This window comes from Syngnathoides biaculeatus, chromosome 15 (assembly GCF_019802595.1).
Source record: "Syngnathoides biaculeatus isolate LvHL_M chromosome 15, ASM1980259v1, whole genome shotgun sequence".
Lineage (NCBI taxonomy): Eukaryota > Metazoa > Chordata > Actinopteri > Syngnathiformes > Syngnathidae > Syngnathoides > Syngnathoides biaculeatus.
In genome coordinates, this window is record NC_084654.1 from 4,201,427 (window position 1) to 4,218,557 (window position 17,131).

Consider the following 17,131-nt stretch of genomic DNA (forward strand, 5'->3'; position numbering starts at 1 on the left):
GTCATTTTCATCATACACTGTAGTGCTGTGCGATATGTATATTTTACAGTGGAAAAATGAATGAACCCAATTAACCAACTCATAGTGTCGTTTTTTTTAACTGAAATTTTCAGTTTGATGTTTGAAGGTTTATTTAAAAAAAAAAAAAGAGAGAAAAGTTTAGTCTATGGCTGTCCTTTTCCTGTCAGCCATTTTTAAAATAAGATTATTGTTGGATGGCCAAAGAAGCATAGAGCTGTGACCGGCGATTCACCATTGAAGATTTTCTTAAGTTTGACAAAATGTGCAGAATGTTAGGGATATCTCAAGACTGATAATACATTATGGTAATGTCGTCAGTGGCGACTCTTCTCTGATTAGTCAGATCATCACCAACACTAGTGCTGGTATGACCTAAATTTGATAGTATGACACCCCCCCCCCCATGTTAATATTACATCTGACTTGATTTATTCTAAAAGTTTATAAACGTATAAAACCGGACTCTAATGAACTGGTTTCCATTATAAAGCAGAAAGCTTATGTAACAATTATGAACATAAGAAAGAAATAAATTACTTTTCCCTAAACCTACATCAAAATGTGATGATCTCAAGATCAGTGATGCATTGAGATGGAAAATTCTTGAACAAAATTAGAAAACCTTAAAATGAGAAACCCAAGATCGGTTCAATCCTGGCCCTGCTCGTGTGGAGTTCCCATGTTCTCCCCCCGTGCCTGCGTGGGTTTTCTCCAGGCACTCCGATTTCCTCCCACATTCCAAAAACATACATTAATTGGAGACTCTAAATTACCCCTAGGTATGATTGCGAGTGCAAATAGGAAAAAGCTGTAAGGAAGAAGAAAGCAGTGAACAGTAGAACATAATCATTGACACGATTATGCAATATTGTACATTTAAAACCAAAATCCAACTGTTTAGTGAGATGCCTCATGTGGAACAGCTGGCCAACAGCTCATTAAGTGATTTTTGGGGCCAATCACGGATCACCTACTTAAAAACAAACAAAAAAACAATCACCGGTCCGACCACAGAATGACGCAATGTCTTTTTAAATAACCTGTTCATTTGCTGGATACTTGTGTACTTAATTAACAGAGTTAACGTTTCCTGTCGTTGTCCACCAGGTTTACACACACTGCAGGAGGGATTTTGGCCCACTCCTCCACACAGATCTTCTCTAGATCACACAGGTTTCTGGGCTGTCACTGAGAAACATGGAGTTTCAGCTCCCTCCAAAGATTTTCTATTGGGTTTGGTCTGGAGACTGGCTCGGCTATGCCAGAACCTTGATATGCTTCTTACTCCTTGGTTTTCCTGGCTGTCTGCTTCGGGTCATTGTCATGTTGAAAGACCCAGCTACGACCCATTTTCAATGCTCTGACTGAGGGAAAGAGGTTGTTCCCCTTTCAATGCTCTGACTGAGGGAAAGAGGTTGTTCCCCAAAATCTCACAATACATGGCCGCGGTCATCCTCTCCTTAAAACAGTGCAGTCCTCCCGCCCCATGTGCAGAAAAACACCCCTAAAGCATGATGCTACCACCCCATTCTTCACAGTAGGGATGGTGTTCTTGGCATGGAACTCATCATTTGTCTTCCTCCAAACACAGTTAGTGGAATTATGACCAAAAAGTTCCATTTTGGTCTCATCTGACCACAAAACGTTCTCCTGTGACTCCTCTGTATCATCCAAATGGTCATTGGCAAACTTAAGACAGGCCTTGACATGTGCTGGTTTAAGCAGGGGAACTTTCTCTGCCATACATGCTTTCAAACCATTACCTCTTAGTGTATTACCAACAGTCACCATGGAAACAGTGGTCCCAGCTCTTTTCAGGTCATTGACCAAGCCTTGTCGTGTAGTCCTGGGCTGATTCCTCACCTTTCTAAGGATCAATGAGACCCCACGAGGGTGCATGGGGCTCCACTCCGATTGAGATTGACCGTCATGTTTAGCTTCTTCCATTTTCTAATGATTGCTCCAACAGTAGATCTTTTTTCACCAAGCTGCTTGGCAATTTCTCCGTCGCCCTTTTCAGCCATGTGTAATTGTACAATTTTGTCTCTGGTGTCTTTGGACAGCTACTTGGTCTTGGTCATGTTACAAGTTTGAGTCTTACTGATTGTCTGGGGTGGACAGGTGTCTTTATGCAGCTAACGACCTCACACAGGTGGATCTGATATGGAATGGAGGTGGACTTTAAAGGTGGACTAACAGATCTTTGAGGGTCAGAATTCTATCTGATAGACAAGTGTTCAAATACTTATTTGGAGTGTACTGCACAAATAAATCGTTAAAAAATCATCCATTGTGATTTCTGGATTTTTCTTGTCAGATTTATTTCTCACGCAGTGGACATGCACTTACAATAAAAATTTCAGACCCTTCCATGATTTCTAATTGGGAGAACTTGCATTATAGCAGGGTTGTTTAAATACTTGTTTTCTTCACTGTATACCTTTTTTTTTACCACTCTGTGTACCTGTATACGACTATACAATGTGATGTGTTTTTTATTTTTGATCCATACCTAAATATAATGCGCTCTATTGACTTCTTGAAAATATTTTTTGAAAAAATTGCATATTACTTTTGAGAAATTATGGTTTATAGGGTTAGGGCACAGGCTCTTGGTAAATGCATTGAGGAGATCAATGACTGGATGCGTTACAACTTTCTACAGCTAAACATAAACAGAATAAGCAATTGTTTTTGGAGCGAAAGTGAAACAATTATAGGTCAACACAGACCTCGAATGTATACACCTTAAAACTACCAACCAGGCCAGAAATCTTTGTGTACTGACGGACCCAGACCTAAATTTGGAAAAACACATCAAAGCAATAACAAAGTCAGCCTACTATCACCTTAAGAATATACATCCATCCATTTTCTTTTGCCGCTTATCCTCACAAGGGTCACAGAAGTGCTGGAGCCAACCCCAGCTCTCATCAGACAGGAGGCAGGGTACACCATGACCTGGTTGGCAGCCAATTGCAGGGCACATGAAGACAGACGACAGTCGCGCTCACAATCACACCAAGGGGCAATTTAGAGTCTCAAATTAATGCACGTGTTTGCGATATTTGAGGAAACCAGAGTGCCTGGAGAAAACCCATGGAGGCACAGGGAGAACATGCAAACTCCACACAGGCATGGCCAGGATTTGAACCCCGGTCCTCAGAACGGATGGATATGTGAGAATGATTGACAGCTCCCTTTTGACCAATCAGTGAGCGTCATTTTCTGAACTCCCCCATGCTCTCCAGAGTCACTGTCCTTTACCCACAAACAATGAGAACGCATGGTTACGTTAAACCTCTGAATTACGAGTGTATTGTCTGCCTTATATCCGATTTGGAAATATGGTGCTTCGATGTGGCTCTGTAACTTGTAATGGAGATGAGCGCTATCCAGCGAGATTACTGGGAGGATATCTAGTGCGCTTTCCCACCCCAAAGTGTAATTTAGATAAATGCAAATGGTGGATTAAGGCTCGTGGCCGACCTCACGACTATCTGAATGTATCGAAGATAAATCAGGACAAAGCCGTTTGTTCCAAGGTAAGCTATTCAATTCGTCGGTGTAACATTTAGAAGGAGGAGTAAGCTCTACCTGAGCCGGGCGAAACTCAAAGCTTCCAGCTGCACCTCAGCTTTGCTCTCAAGTGTTCTTATCCAGGATTAAACACATCACGTGAATACAAATATTTTGGGTCTACATTTACATGTATAGTATGTGCATTCAGACCAATAGAGGACATGCATACTGCCATAATTTATGTAAATTAATCATCCACTATGAACGTAGATATAATTTCGAATCGACATGTTTATGTAGCATAAAAATGCAAACTTACCCAGCTTTGCATGAACAATAGGCATCAGAAATCTTATTGGATTCGATGTCCAAAATTAATTTATGAGGTGGTTGATTCTTTCACATGGACATACGGCCAACACATTGCAGAAGCACACATTGCAGAAACTTTAACTGGCATTCCCGTTTGGGAAACCTTGACATTATGAATATATCCCTGTTGAAAGTAAATCAGGCCCTTCTGTGCACTCTTTGTCGATATTTCTGATACATGGGCATAATGGGCATAAAGGAAACAGAAACACTATGGGGAATTCACTCTAATGAATCGCTCATAACATGCTTCGGCCGCACTGCGTCTGCCATTTTGATCGGTAGCTTGGGATGCATAACAACAGTATCTAAGTGGGCGTGGCTTAGGCCCCCTGCACGGATTTATTGACTGTGAGGCCAACGCCACCATACTGCCCCTTAAGAATATATTATGGTTAAAAGACTTGTCTCAGCAGGACCTGGGAAAATTAGTCCATGCATTCATTTTTAGAAGGCTTGATTATTGTAACAGCATGGTCTGCCTAGAAAATCAGACAACTGCAGCTCATTCAGAACTCCGCGGCTCAAGATCCTACAAATATCAAAACACTGGACCACATCAGTCCAGCTCTGAGGTCTTTACACTGGCTGCCTGTCCATCAGAGGACAGACTTCAAAGTTTTGATGCTGGTGTGTAAAGCTCTGAATAGTGTTTGAGCAAAATACATCAGTGAAGTCCTGACCCAGTAAGAACCCTCTGGATCTGTTTTTTTTTTTTTTGTTTGTTTTTTTTTTAAATCAGTTCCCAGAGTCAAAACCGGACAAAACTCCAAGAACGCATTAGATCACTTGAAGCAGTGTATTTAAATCCAACATGAAGACATACCTGTTCTCAGCTGCTTTTTATTAAAGATCCAAATCTGAACTGGTACTTTTATAAATTTAATAATGAAAGAATAATGATTTTTAGATGATTTCATCTATTGTTCATCTCTTTTTTGTGTTAATCTAAAATCATGTTTGTATTCATGTTTTGATGTCTTTGGAAAGCACTTTGAATTACCTTCTTGTTGAATTGTGAAACAGTATACAAATAAACTTGCCTTGCCTTTGCTTTATGCGAGTGAGGCATAGTTACAGAGCGAATGAATGGTCTTCTTTCTGAGGGCATTAGGTACATAAAGAAATTAAAATATCTATTTTGTCACATTTTTGTTTGTTGGTGTGCCGTGACATTTTTAGTTGTAAAATATGTGCCTTGTTCTCCACAAAAATTGGAAATCACTGCTCTGCTCAGATCATGTCCTGTATTTAATCATTCAGGTCAAATCAACATCACAACATGAGAGATATAATGGCTGCTAACTTATTGTACTTGGAATTACTTGATTGTAATTAAATTATTTCACCCACTCTGAAGCTTTAGAGGATAATTTGACAAAACAGCAGCTTGTCTACATCCAACTGCTAGCATGAAGCCTAGCACTAGCTTTCTAGGCTACATAACGGTTTGTTGCCTGCTTGGGAGCTGTATTGTATTAAAAGTATGCGAACATACCTCTAGCAAGCCTTGAATTAAAGTCCTCTCCTGAGTGCTGGTGACTGTCGATACACCTTTTCCCCCATTTTGTCCTCATAATTCAGTCAGTCTGTACCATGGCACGACGTTTTTTTTTTTTTTTAAATGGCTTCACTAGTTGTCAGATATTTACAACACAACGTCAAAAGATACGAAAAAAAATAAAAACACAACTACATAAAAATTAACTAGCTTTTGGATTCCTACATACTGTCCGTGATGACGAAATGGAGTAAACATCTTTTTCCGGAGCTGATCAATCAAAATCAGACAACATTGACAACAACAACAAAAGACAAAAAAAAGACGAAAAGACAACAACAACACATTGATTGTATTGGCAGTTTATGAATGACAAACAGCCAATTATTGGCTGATTCTGATAAGGCTGATAAAATCAATGTAAAGTATACAGATTAATGTATTTGTTTTTATATTTTACTCACATTTTCGTGGTTCCTTTATCCTTAGGACGCCGCTGCACTGTGCCGCTTCCTGTAACACTGTGCACCTCTGTAAGATGTTGGTAGAATCAGGGGCAGCCATTTTTGCCCAAACAATCAGTGATGTTGAAACAGCAGCAGACAAATGTGAAGAAATGGAGGAAGGCTACACCCAGTGTTCTCAGTTCCTCTATGGTAGGTACCGTAGATAACGGAAATAGAATGTGCATCAAAATTGAATTTAGCAAATCATCTAATTCACTCAAATCATATGTTGATGATAAATTGCATTTGGATATCCTCATTAAATGTTTGTGTCAGGTGTACAGGAGAAATTGGGCGTGATGAACAAAGGCTTGGTCTATGCACTCTGGGACTACACCGCCCAGGAATCTGATGAGCTTTCCTTCAACGAGAGAGATGCTCTCACCATCTTGCGACGGTGTGATATCACCGAGACAGAGTGGTGGTGGGCTCGACTCAATGATCGTGAAGGATATGTTCCCCGGAACTTGCTGGGGGTATGACACTGTGCTGCTCACTAATATTTGAAAACTTCCTTCACATGCTAATAATGTACAGTAAATCCAAAAGCCAGAAGAATGGAGGAAAAGTGTGCTAGTACCCATTTTTAAGAACAAAGGTGATGTTCAGGGCTGTGGAAACTAGATGAATAAAGATGATGATCCACACAATGAAGTTATGGGAAAGAGGAGTAGAGGGTAGACTCAGGACAGAATTAAGTATCTGCGGGCAACAGTATGGTTTCATGCCTAGAAACAGTACCGCAGATGCATTATTTGGCTTGAGGATGCTCGTGGAAAAGTACAGAGAAGGTCAGAAGGAGGTACATTATATCTTTGTAGACCCAAAGAAAGCCTAAGGTGAAGAAAATAAGTATTTGAACACTCTGCTATATTGCAAGTTCTCCCACTTAGAGGGGTCTGAAATGTTCATCGTAGGTGCATGTCCACTGTGAGTGACATCATCTTAAAAGAAAAATCCAGAAATCCCAATGAATTATTTTTTTTATGATTTATTTGTGTGATACAGCTGCAAATGAGTATTTGAAAACCTGAGAAAACGAATGTTAAACCCATTCGGCGTCCCATTTTTGAGACATCATGATTTTCATAAACTATATCCTTCAGGAAATCAAAATATTCAAGTGTTTTAATCTGAAGCCATAATTTGGTATGAGTGTTTTCCAAGAAAAGAAAGAGAGAAAGGTCAGTATGCAACCAAGTTTGTCTTCAAAATGCTAATCCATCAGTGTTATGAATGCGTAAGTTTTGTTCTGGAGTAAAAATTAATTAATAAACATATCTCTCGTATGCACCACTTCCCAGAACTGATAACATACCCGTCCCAGTTTTGGAACGCTGTCTGCAAAAGGGTACATCTTTTTTGCCCTTTGTTTTATGCCTGAAACGAAAATGAAGTGTTATTTCCTTGATTGTGGCCTGTTAGGAGAATTTTATCTCAATAAGGCAAAACATTGCCACCCTGCCCGTGAATGGGTATAATATTTGGTCAGGTAGCATTTATTTGCAATTGCAGAGGTCAAACGTTTCCTGTAGTTGTTCACCAGGTTTGCACACACTGCAGGAGGGATTTTGGCCCACTCCTCCACACAGATCTTCTCTAGATCAGACAGCTTTCTGGGCTGTCGCTGAGAAACACCCAGTTTCAGATCCCTCAAAAGATTTTCTATTGGGTTTAGGTTTGGAGACTGGCTAAGCCACACCAGAACTTTGATAAGCTTCTTACGGAGCCACTCCTTGGTTTTCCTGGCTGTGTGCTTTGGGTCAGTGTGGTGTTGAAAGACCCAGCCACGAACCATCTTCAATGCTCTGACGGAGGGAAAGAGGTTGTTCCCCAAAATCTCACAATACATGGCCGCGGTCATCCTCCCCTTAATGCTGTGCAGTTGTCCTGTCCTATGTGCAGAAAAACACCCACAAAGCATGATGCTGCCACCCCCATACTTCACAGTGGGGATGGAGTTCTTGGGATGGAACTCATCATTCGTTTTCCTCCAAACACAGTTAGTGGAATTTTGACCAAAAACTTCAATTTTGGTCTCATCTGACCACAAAACCTTATCCCATGACTCCTCTGTATCATCCAAATGGTCATAGGCAAACTTAAGACGGGCCTTGACATATGCTGGTTGAAGCAGGGCAACCTTCCATGCCATGCTTGATTTCAAACCATGACGTCTTAGTGTAATACCAACAGTCACCGTGGAAACGGTGATCTCAGCTCTTTTCAGGTCATTGACCAAGTCCTGCTGTGTAGTGCTGGGCTGATTCCTCACCTTTTTAGGGATCAATGAAACCCCACGAGGAAGCATGGGGCTCCACTCCAATTGAGATTGACCGTCATGTTTAGATTCTTCCATTTTCTAATGATTGCTCCAACAGTAGACCTTTTTTCACCAAGCTGCTTGGCAATTTCTCCGTAGCCCTTTCCAGCCATGTGTAATTGTACAATTTTGTCTTTGGTGTCTTTGGACAGCTCTTTGGTCTTGGCCATGTTACAAGTTTGAGTCTTACTGATTGTCTGGGGTGGACAGGTGTCTTCATGCAGCTAATGACCTCACACAGGTGCATCTGATTCAGGATAATACATGGAGTGGAGGTGGACTTTTAAAGGCAGACTAACAGATCTTTGAGGGTCAGAAATTCTAGCTGATAGGTGTTCAAATACTTATTTGCAGCTGTATCACACAAATAAATCATTAAAAAAAATCATACATTGTGATTTCTGGAGTTTTCTTTTTAGATTATCGTTCTCACAGTGGACATGCACCTACGATGAATATTTCAGACCCCTCCATGATTTCTAAGTGCGAGAACTTGCAATATAGCAGGGTGTTCAAATACTTATTTTCTTTACTGCATGACAGAGGATGAAGAAAAACAGAACAGGATGAAAAATGGAAAGACAGTTGGTCCTGATGACATACCAGTGGAGGTATGGAAGCAATTTGGAGAGGTGGCTGTGGAGTTTTTGACCAACTTATTCAATAGAATACTAGCGGGAGAGAAGATGCCAGAAGAATGGAGGAAAAATGTACTAATTCCCATTTTTAAGAACAAAGGCGATGTTCAGAACTGTGGAAACTGCAGAGGAATAAAGAAGATGAGCCACAGAATGAAGTTATGGGAAAGAGTAGTGGAGGCTAGACTCAGGACAGAAGTAAGTATCTGCGAGCAACAGTATGGTTTCATGCCTAGAAAGAGTACCACAGATGCATTATTTGCCTTGAGGATGCTAGTGGAAAAGTACAAAGAAGGTCAGAAGGAGCTACATTGTGTCTTTGTGGATCTAGAGAAAGCCTATGACAGAGTACCAAGAGAGGAACTGTGGTACTGCATGCGTAAGTCTGGTGTGGCAGAGAAGTATGTTAAAATAGTACAGGACATGTATGATGGCAGCAGAACAATGGTGAGGTGTGCCTTAGGTGTGACAGAGGAATTTAAGGTGGAGGTGGGACTGCATCAGGGATCAGCTCTGAGCCCCTTCCTGTAGTAGTAGTGGAGGCTAGACTCAAGTCAGAAGTAGTATATGCAAGCAACGGTATGGTTTTCATGCCTAGAAAGAGTACCACAGATGCATTATTTGCCTTGAGGATGCTCGTGGAAAAGTACAGAGAAGGTCAGAAGGAGCTACGTTGTGTCTTTGTAGACCGAGCAAAAACCTATGACAGAGTACCAAGAGAGGAACTGTGGTACTGCATGTGCGAGTCTGGTGTTGTGGAGAAATATGTTAGAATACTACAGGACATGTATGAGGGCAGCAGAACAGCGGTGAGATGTGCAGTAGGTGTGTCAGAAGAATTTAACGTGGAGGTGGGACTGCATCAGGGATCCGCGCTGAGCCCCTTACTGTTTTGTGGTAGTAATGGATAGGCTGACAGATGAGGTAAAACTGGAATCCTTTTGGACTATGATGTTTGCAAATGATATTGTAATCTGCAGTGAAAGCAGGGAGCAGGCAGAGGAACAATTGCAGATGCAATGGAAAGGAGAGGAATGAATATTAGCCAAAGTAAAACAGAATATATATGCATGAATGAGAGGGGCACAGGAGGAAGAGTGAAGCTCCAGGGAGAAGAGATAGCGAGGGTGGACGATTTCAAATACTTGGAGTCAACAATACAGAGCAATGGAGAGTGTGGTAAGGAAGTGAAGAAACGGGTCCAAGCCGGGTGGAAAAGTTGGCGGAACGTGTCTGGTGTTCTACGTGACAGAAGAGTTTCCGCTAGGATGAAGGGCAAAGTTTATAAAACAGTGGTGAGGCCGGCCATGATGTACGGATTAGAGACGGTGGCACTGAAGAAACAACAGGAAGCAGAACTGGAGGTAGCAGAAATGTAGATGTTGAGGTTCTCGCTTGGAGTGAACCGGTTGGATAGGATTAGAAATGAGCTCATTAGAGGGACAGTCAAAGTTGGATGTTTTGGAGACAAGGTTAGAGAGAGCAGACTTAAATGGTTTGGACATGTTAAGAGGCGAGAGAGAGTATATTGGTAGAACGGTGCTGTGGATGGAGCTGCCGGGCAAAAGAGCAAGAGGAAGACCAAAGAAAAGGTTGATGATGGTTGATGTTGTGAGGGAGGACATGAGGACAGTGGGTGTTAGAGAAGAGGATGCACGAGATAGGCCGAAATGGAAAAAGGTGACACACTGGGGCGATCCCTAACGGGACGAGATGAAAGGAAAAGAAGAAGAAATCTAAAAAAAAAAATCCCAATCTTTTTTCTCATTATTCACACACATTCCCAAACACCTGGCATGTTCACGGCTGTGTTACATCACTTTTGCTTTTAACACCATTAGGTAATAATTTGGAAACTGAGGACACTAATTGTTGAAGCAACTCTTTTTTTCCATTCTTGCTTGATGTACAACTTCAGTTGCTCAACAGTCTGGGGTCTCAGTGGTTGAGTTTTTGCACTCCATAATGTGACACACATTTTCAATGGAAAACAGGTCAGTCAAGTACTCACACTCTTACTGCAACACCACCCAGCTGTGACGTGCAGAATGAGTGTTGGCATTGTCTTGCTGAAATAGGCAGAGTCGTTCTGTCAGGGCCAGAACACGGGATTGAACCCAAATGCACAGCTCACAAGACCCAGGAGCAGTTCGGGAAGTGTCTTTATTCAGTCCGATGTCAAAATACCAACAGGCAGTCCACGGAGGCAGCAGTAATAGAATCTGCAGGCATAAGAGGCAGGTCAGGAGGAATGTGGGGGTTGAGAAATGCGAGAGAAAGCATCAGCTTTCCATGAGAAAGCAGGAACAGGATCAGGGAGTTGCGGAAAGACAATGATCTGGCAGAGGCCAGACCGTAGGTGTAGCCCTATATGCATGGGATGTAATTACTTGTGATGAGGTACAGGTGTGTGCCTCTGCTGATTGCGGCAGGTGCGTGCCACATCGGGGACCGGCACAGCCAGGACAGGAACTGGCAGGGCCATGACACATACCTGAAAAAATTTTACATGGATGACAGCATATCTTGTTTGTTAGTATGTACCTTCCGGCATTAGTAGCGCCTTCATAAATGTGCAAGTTTCCATTTCCATGGGCACGAACACACCCCCATCCCATCACAGATGCTGGCTTTTGAATTTAGGACTTTTGCTATTGAAAACACGTAGTGCCACCTGCTATGGGAGATGAACAGCAGAGATTAACGGATTTTTCCGATGCCCGTTCTGACACGAAAGTTCTTTTTGAAGAAGAGAACATCTCACAATCGAGTGAAGTGGAATATTACCCTATTGTTTCGAGCCATATTTAAATGATATGTGCATCACTTTTAACTAACAACAAACTCCCCGACAGTATGTATGACAGTATGTAGCGTACTAAGCCATGAGCGACGACAACGCTGTAAAGCGGCCCGGCTGCGAGCGTTGTCGTCACTCGCTGAAAGAAGCATTATGTCGTCCCCCCCCAAACTATCATTTTTTAATAGCTCTATACACACCTACCTGTCATTTGGAACCCAAGAAGCTCTCATCCTTTGCACCTGTGCAGTCCATTTTTCCCGATGAACCGTCTTTTACAAAAGTGTGAAAAATGAATCCATCCTCCCGAGTGTGCGAGCAATATCCAGCAATACAACTGGCCAGCATTTTGGCTAACACGAAGGAACAAAGAGCTACCTTCCAGCAGCCAAAACATGTATAAATACACGAACCCGCCTGAGTGGGCGTCTGCAAATAACGTCACTTCCTACTTCCTCTCCAAAACAAATCCCTTGAGAGGATTTTAATGGCGGGAGTTACAAAAAGCTACGTACGTCAAAATCATGTTGCATGGTGAAAAAACAGATGGGTCCATTCCTGTTGCCTTTTTAAAAAAAATAAAAACATACTAAAAATCATGCTTTTGGTGTCAGTTGGGCTTTAATCATACAAGAGAATATGCCCCTCTGTCTGTTCATCTGCCCCTTTTATTTATTTATTTTACTGTTGGTTTATTTATTCAATCACCGTTAGTGAGTGTAATGTTGTGGTAAATCACTTGCCTTGTTGCTCATTTGTGCATATTAGTGGGCATTGTTTGCTGCTGCTTTTTGAAAGCCTGCATTGGTGTGTTAGACTATTTTATCCATTAATCGCGGATACATCTATATCAATATCGAAGGTCTTTGGGAATGGGACCAACTGAGTATTTGTACGTGATTTCCATGTTCCATTACCTCTTTGCTTCTGTATTGTTTTATTTAAACATAAAGTCACACTGTTCCTGTCTTTCTTTCTCTCCAGCTGTATCCGAGGATCAAACCCAGGCAACGCTCACTGGCCTAGCCCAGATCATATTCATAGGCTGGCAGAGAAGGAGAGAAGCAACGTGGACTGTGGATGGAATGTGGGTTAAAACATGATGCTCCCTGAAAGAAGAGAGAAGGATCTTATTATTCAAACAAATATTCTTTCAAATGCTAAACTTCCACAAATCTAATCACTTATCATATGGAATGAAAAAGTGGAACAGTGGCGCAGCTGCAGAGCCTTGGTCTTACAGTTCTGAGAAGTGGGGTTCGAATCCCGGGCCCACTGGTGTGGAGTTTGGATGTTTTTCCCGTGCCTACGTGGGTTTTCTCCGGGCACTCTGGTTTCCTCCCACATCCCCAAAACACTCTAAATTGCCCCTAGGTGTGATTGTGAGTGTGAATGTCTCCATGTGGCCTGCGACTGGCTGACGACCAGTTCAGGGTGTACCCTGCCTTTTGCCTGATGACAGCTGGGATTGGCTCCAGCACTCCCCGTCACCCTTGTGAGGATAAGCAGCTCAGAAAATGGATGGAAAGATGGATAAATGAAAAGGGTTCAGCTACATTAGAGTTTAGATTAGTAAAAGTTCCACATGTGTTTCTCAACTTTGCATGGTCTTAAAATTCCAGGAGTTTGGAGTCTACCCGTACCTGCATGGGTTTTCTCTGGGCACTCAGATTTCCTCCCACATTCCCAAAACATGCATGGAAGGCTAATTGAAGACTCGAAATTGCCCATAGGTGTGAATGTTTCTCCAAATGTTTTTTTGTCAATGTGTGCCCTGCGATTGGTTGGCGACCAGAGTCTCAGAGTCTACCCCACCTCTTGCCCGAAGATACAATCGCTGGGGTAGGGTTCAGAGCATACCCGCAATCCTGGCAAGGATAACCAGTTCAGGGTGTAGTCTGCCTTTCGCCCGTAGCTAGCTGAGATGGGCTCCAGGTCTCAGTGACCCTTGTGGGGATAAGTGGCTTGGATGGATGGATGGATGAATGGCTATAATATATAGTCAAACAGCATGGTGGTGAACCTCTGGAGCATTGGCCTCAGAGTTCTGAGCAACGGGGTTCAAGTCCCAGCCCTACCTGTGTGGAGTTTGCATGTTCTCCCTGGGCCTGTGCCTGTGTGGGTTTTTTGTCCGGGCACTCTGGTTTCCTCCTACACCCCCAAAACATGCATTTATTGGAGATTCTAAATTGCCCCTAGGTGTGATTTTGAGTGCAACTGTTGTCTGTCTCCATGTGCCCTGCGATTAGCTGGCAACCAGTTCAGGGTGTACCCTGCCTCCTGCCTATTGGCAACTGGGATAGGCTCCAGCACTCTCATGACCCTTGTGAGGATAAGTGGCTCAGAAAATGGATGGATGGATGGATGGATAAATAGTCAATTACATTTGTTTGATAAAGTTAAACAAACTGGGGAAACTATGATAAAGAATAAACTAAAATACTTTGTCACTGCACAGTGTGCATATATGTCTGCGTGCGTGTGCGCGCGCGCGTGTGCGTGCGTGTGTAAATACAGCCCCAAATCCAATGAAGTTGGAATGATTTTTTTAAACAAATAAAAACAGAATACAATAATTTGCAAATCATATTCAACCAATATTCAATTGCATACATTACAAAAACAAGTTATTTAATGTGCAAATGGATAATCAAACAGTCATTGACTATTATATTATATATTATTATACTCATATTTATTGTTCATAAACTGATGCAGTGAAAGCCTTTACTCAGTGATGTCACTTTTTGATGCAGTGGCACCTGACGGCTCAATGTTGGTGTTCGGCCTTGCCACTGACATACAGTTATTTTTGTGATGAAATCCCGAAATTCCTTGCACTTGTTCATTGAGAAACATTGTCCTTGAACTGTTTTGGCCATTTCCTCATGCACTTGTATTTTACAATACAAAAGATGAAAACAACTCCAATTCAATTTAAATTTGTCATGAATTACATAAAATTCATTGTTGAATTAATTAAGAGAAGATTTTATTGTACCTAACTTGTCTCAAGAATGTATTTCTCACATACTGTTACCACACAATGTACGTTTGTTATTTGACACCAAACAACAATTCCTTATGTATAATGAAAATAAATACATGATGTGCATAACATAATCTGAAACAATAGGTGTGGTGTTTTATATGATTGTGACTGTAATATAATCATTTACAGCGCTATCTGGCTATACCTTTGAAGAAAACTAAACAAAAATTCTATTCAAGGCATTTGCCATTGGACCTTGGTTTGTACAGCTTTGGATCTGGTCTTCTTTTATTTTCGGCTTGTCCCGTTAGGGGTCGCCACTGTGTGTTATCTTTTTCCATAAAAGCCTATCTCCTACATCTTCCTCTCGAACACCAAGTGCCCTCATGTCCTCCCTCACAACATCCATCACGCTTCTCTTTGGTCTTCCTCTCGTTCTTTTGCCTGGCGGCTCCATCCTCAGCACCCTTCTACCAATGTACTCACTCTCTCACCTCTGGATATGTCCAAACCATTGAAGTCTGCTCTCTCGAACATTATCTCCAAAACATTGGCGAGGAGAACAACAACATTGGCTGTCCCTCTAAAGCTCATTTCTAATCCTATCAAACCTGCTCACTCCTAGCAAGAACCTCAGTACCTTCATTTCTGCCAACACCAGTTCTGCTTCCTGTTGTCTCTTCAGTATCACCGTCACTGATCCGTACATCATGGCCGCCCTCACCACTGTTATATAAACTTTGCCCTTCATCCTAGCAGAGACTCTTCTGTCACGTAACACACCAGATACCTTCTGCCAGCTGTTCCAGCCTGCTTGGACCAATTTCTTCACTTACCTTACCACACTCACGATTGCTCTGTATTGTTGACCCCAAGTATTTGAAGTCGTCCACCTTCGCTATCTCTTCTCCCTGGAGCCTCACTCTTCCCCCTCCACCCCTCTTATTTACGCACGTATATTCTGTTTTACGTTGGCTAATCTTCATCCTTTCCTTTGCCTTGCATGCCTCCATCTTTCTAACTGTTCCTCCACCTGCTCCCTGCTTTCACTGCATATCACAATGTCATCTGCGAACATCATGGTCCAAGGGGATTCCACTCTATCCTCATCCGTCAGCCTATCCATTACCACAGCAAACAGTAAGGGGCCTAGAACTGATCCCTGATGCAGTCCCACCTGTACCTTAAATTCTTCTGTCACACCTCCGGCACACCTCACCGCTGTTCTCCTGCCCTCTCCTGTGCTATTCTAACATATTTCTCTGCCACACCAGACTTACACAGGCAGTACCACAGTTCCTCTCTTGGTACTCTGTCATGAGCTTTCTCTAGATCCACAAAGACACAATGTACTCTAGCTCCTTCTTACCTTCTCTTTGTCATGATCATGCCGCTCCAGCACGAGCTGTGCGGGTGCCTGCGCAGGTGCGCTGATTGGGGCGCACACCTGCGTCTCATGCGGGCTGATTAGTCTGTGTATTTATATCACCCCGATGACGATTGGTCCCCGCCAGTTCGTTGATCTTCATGTCCCGTTCGTGTGCTCCGGTATCCCTGATCGAACCTGTGTGTACTGACCTTCGCCTGTTCTCCGACCACCCTTGTAAGCCTGGCACCTTCGTTACTTCTGCCTGCTTTGATTGTTCTCCTGTGTACCGACTCCTGCCTGCCCGCTCACCTGCTCTCTTCGCCTGACGTCCCAACTACCGCTGCTGCACCGGACTGCCTGCTCGATCCTCTACCTCTGCATATAATAAACGTTTCTCCTTGAACTACCTTCCATCTTCCGAGTCCTGCATTTGGGTCCTACTCTCGTTCCGATGGGACGTGACAGAACGAACTGGCCAACACAGGACCCAGCAGGAAAGACCGACGCAAGGTAGACCGTCTGCCGGAGGACCAAGCCTGTCCGATCCGGGTAGGCTCCCTGATGTCCTCCGCTTCCGTGTCTTACGCTCCGCCAGCGAGGTATGAATACGTCCCGAACACGACCCGTCCGGCTCCTCATATTCTTCTGGACTCTGACTTTTCGGAATATGAAGAGGACCGTGATTTGTATGACCGGCTGCCGGAGTACGACTCCGATTATTCTGATTATGAATCTGCTCGTCCGATCTTTCATCCCAGTCAGTTTGTTTCACCTCCCCACGTTTCCAGCACCCGAGCGTCTTCGCCCGGTAGGTTTAAGTACACCAATCCGTATGAGGAAGCCCGCTTGGCCATCTACCCGACGCCCCGGCCGGACACTCCCCGGTGCCTCCCGCTGCGGACATCGTCCTCCCATTCCTCGCCGGCAACAGCGAAACCGGCAGACCCGCCGCTGGTGGCGAAGCTTCCAGCCCAGAGGGAGGAGGAGCCGCCAAATCGTTCTGCCGCGAAATGCGGGCGCAGATAGAGCGGCAGAGCGCCGAATTGGCGGCTCTCACGGCCCAGGTCCGGCAAGGATTGGCGAACCA

At 43.2% G+C, this 17,131-nt stretch overlaps 1 protein-coding gene across 10 annotated transcripts in view; it reads left to right on the top strand.

The window, feature by feature from the left end:
• The window catches only part of LOC133513456 (apoptosis-stimulating of p53 protein 1-like), a 116,050-nt gene extending 101,246 nt beyond the window's left edge, over nucleotides 1-14,804 (top strand). For 9 of the 10 annotated variants that reach the window (XM_061844275.1, XM_061844280.1, XM_061844277.1 and 6 more), the window contains 3 exons: nucleotides 5,906-6,072; nucleotides 6,199-6,398; nucleotides 12,668-14,804. In XM_061844275.1, coding sequence (XP_061700259.1) covers nucleotides 5,906-6,072; nucleotides 6,199-6,398; nucleotides 12,668-12,709 — 409 coding nt within the window. In that variant the 3' untranslated portion in view covers nucleotides 12,710-14,804. Of the gene's footprint in view, nucleotides 1-5,905; nucleotides 6,073-6,198; nucleotides 6,399-12,667 lie in introns of those variants that run through there. The other variant, XR_009798499.1, reaches the window with a different exon arrangement.
• The last annotated feature ends 2,327 nt before the right edge of the window (nucleotides 14,805-17,131 follow it).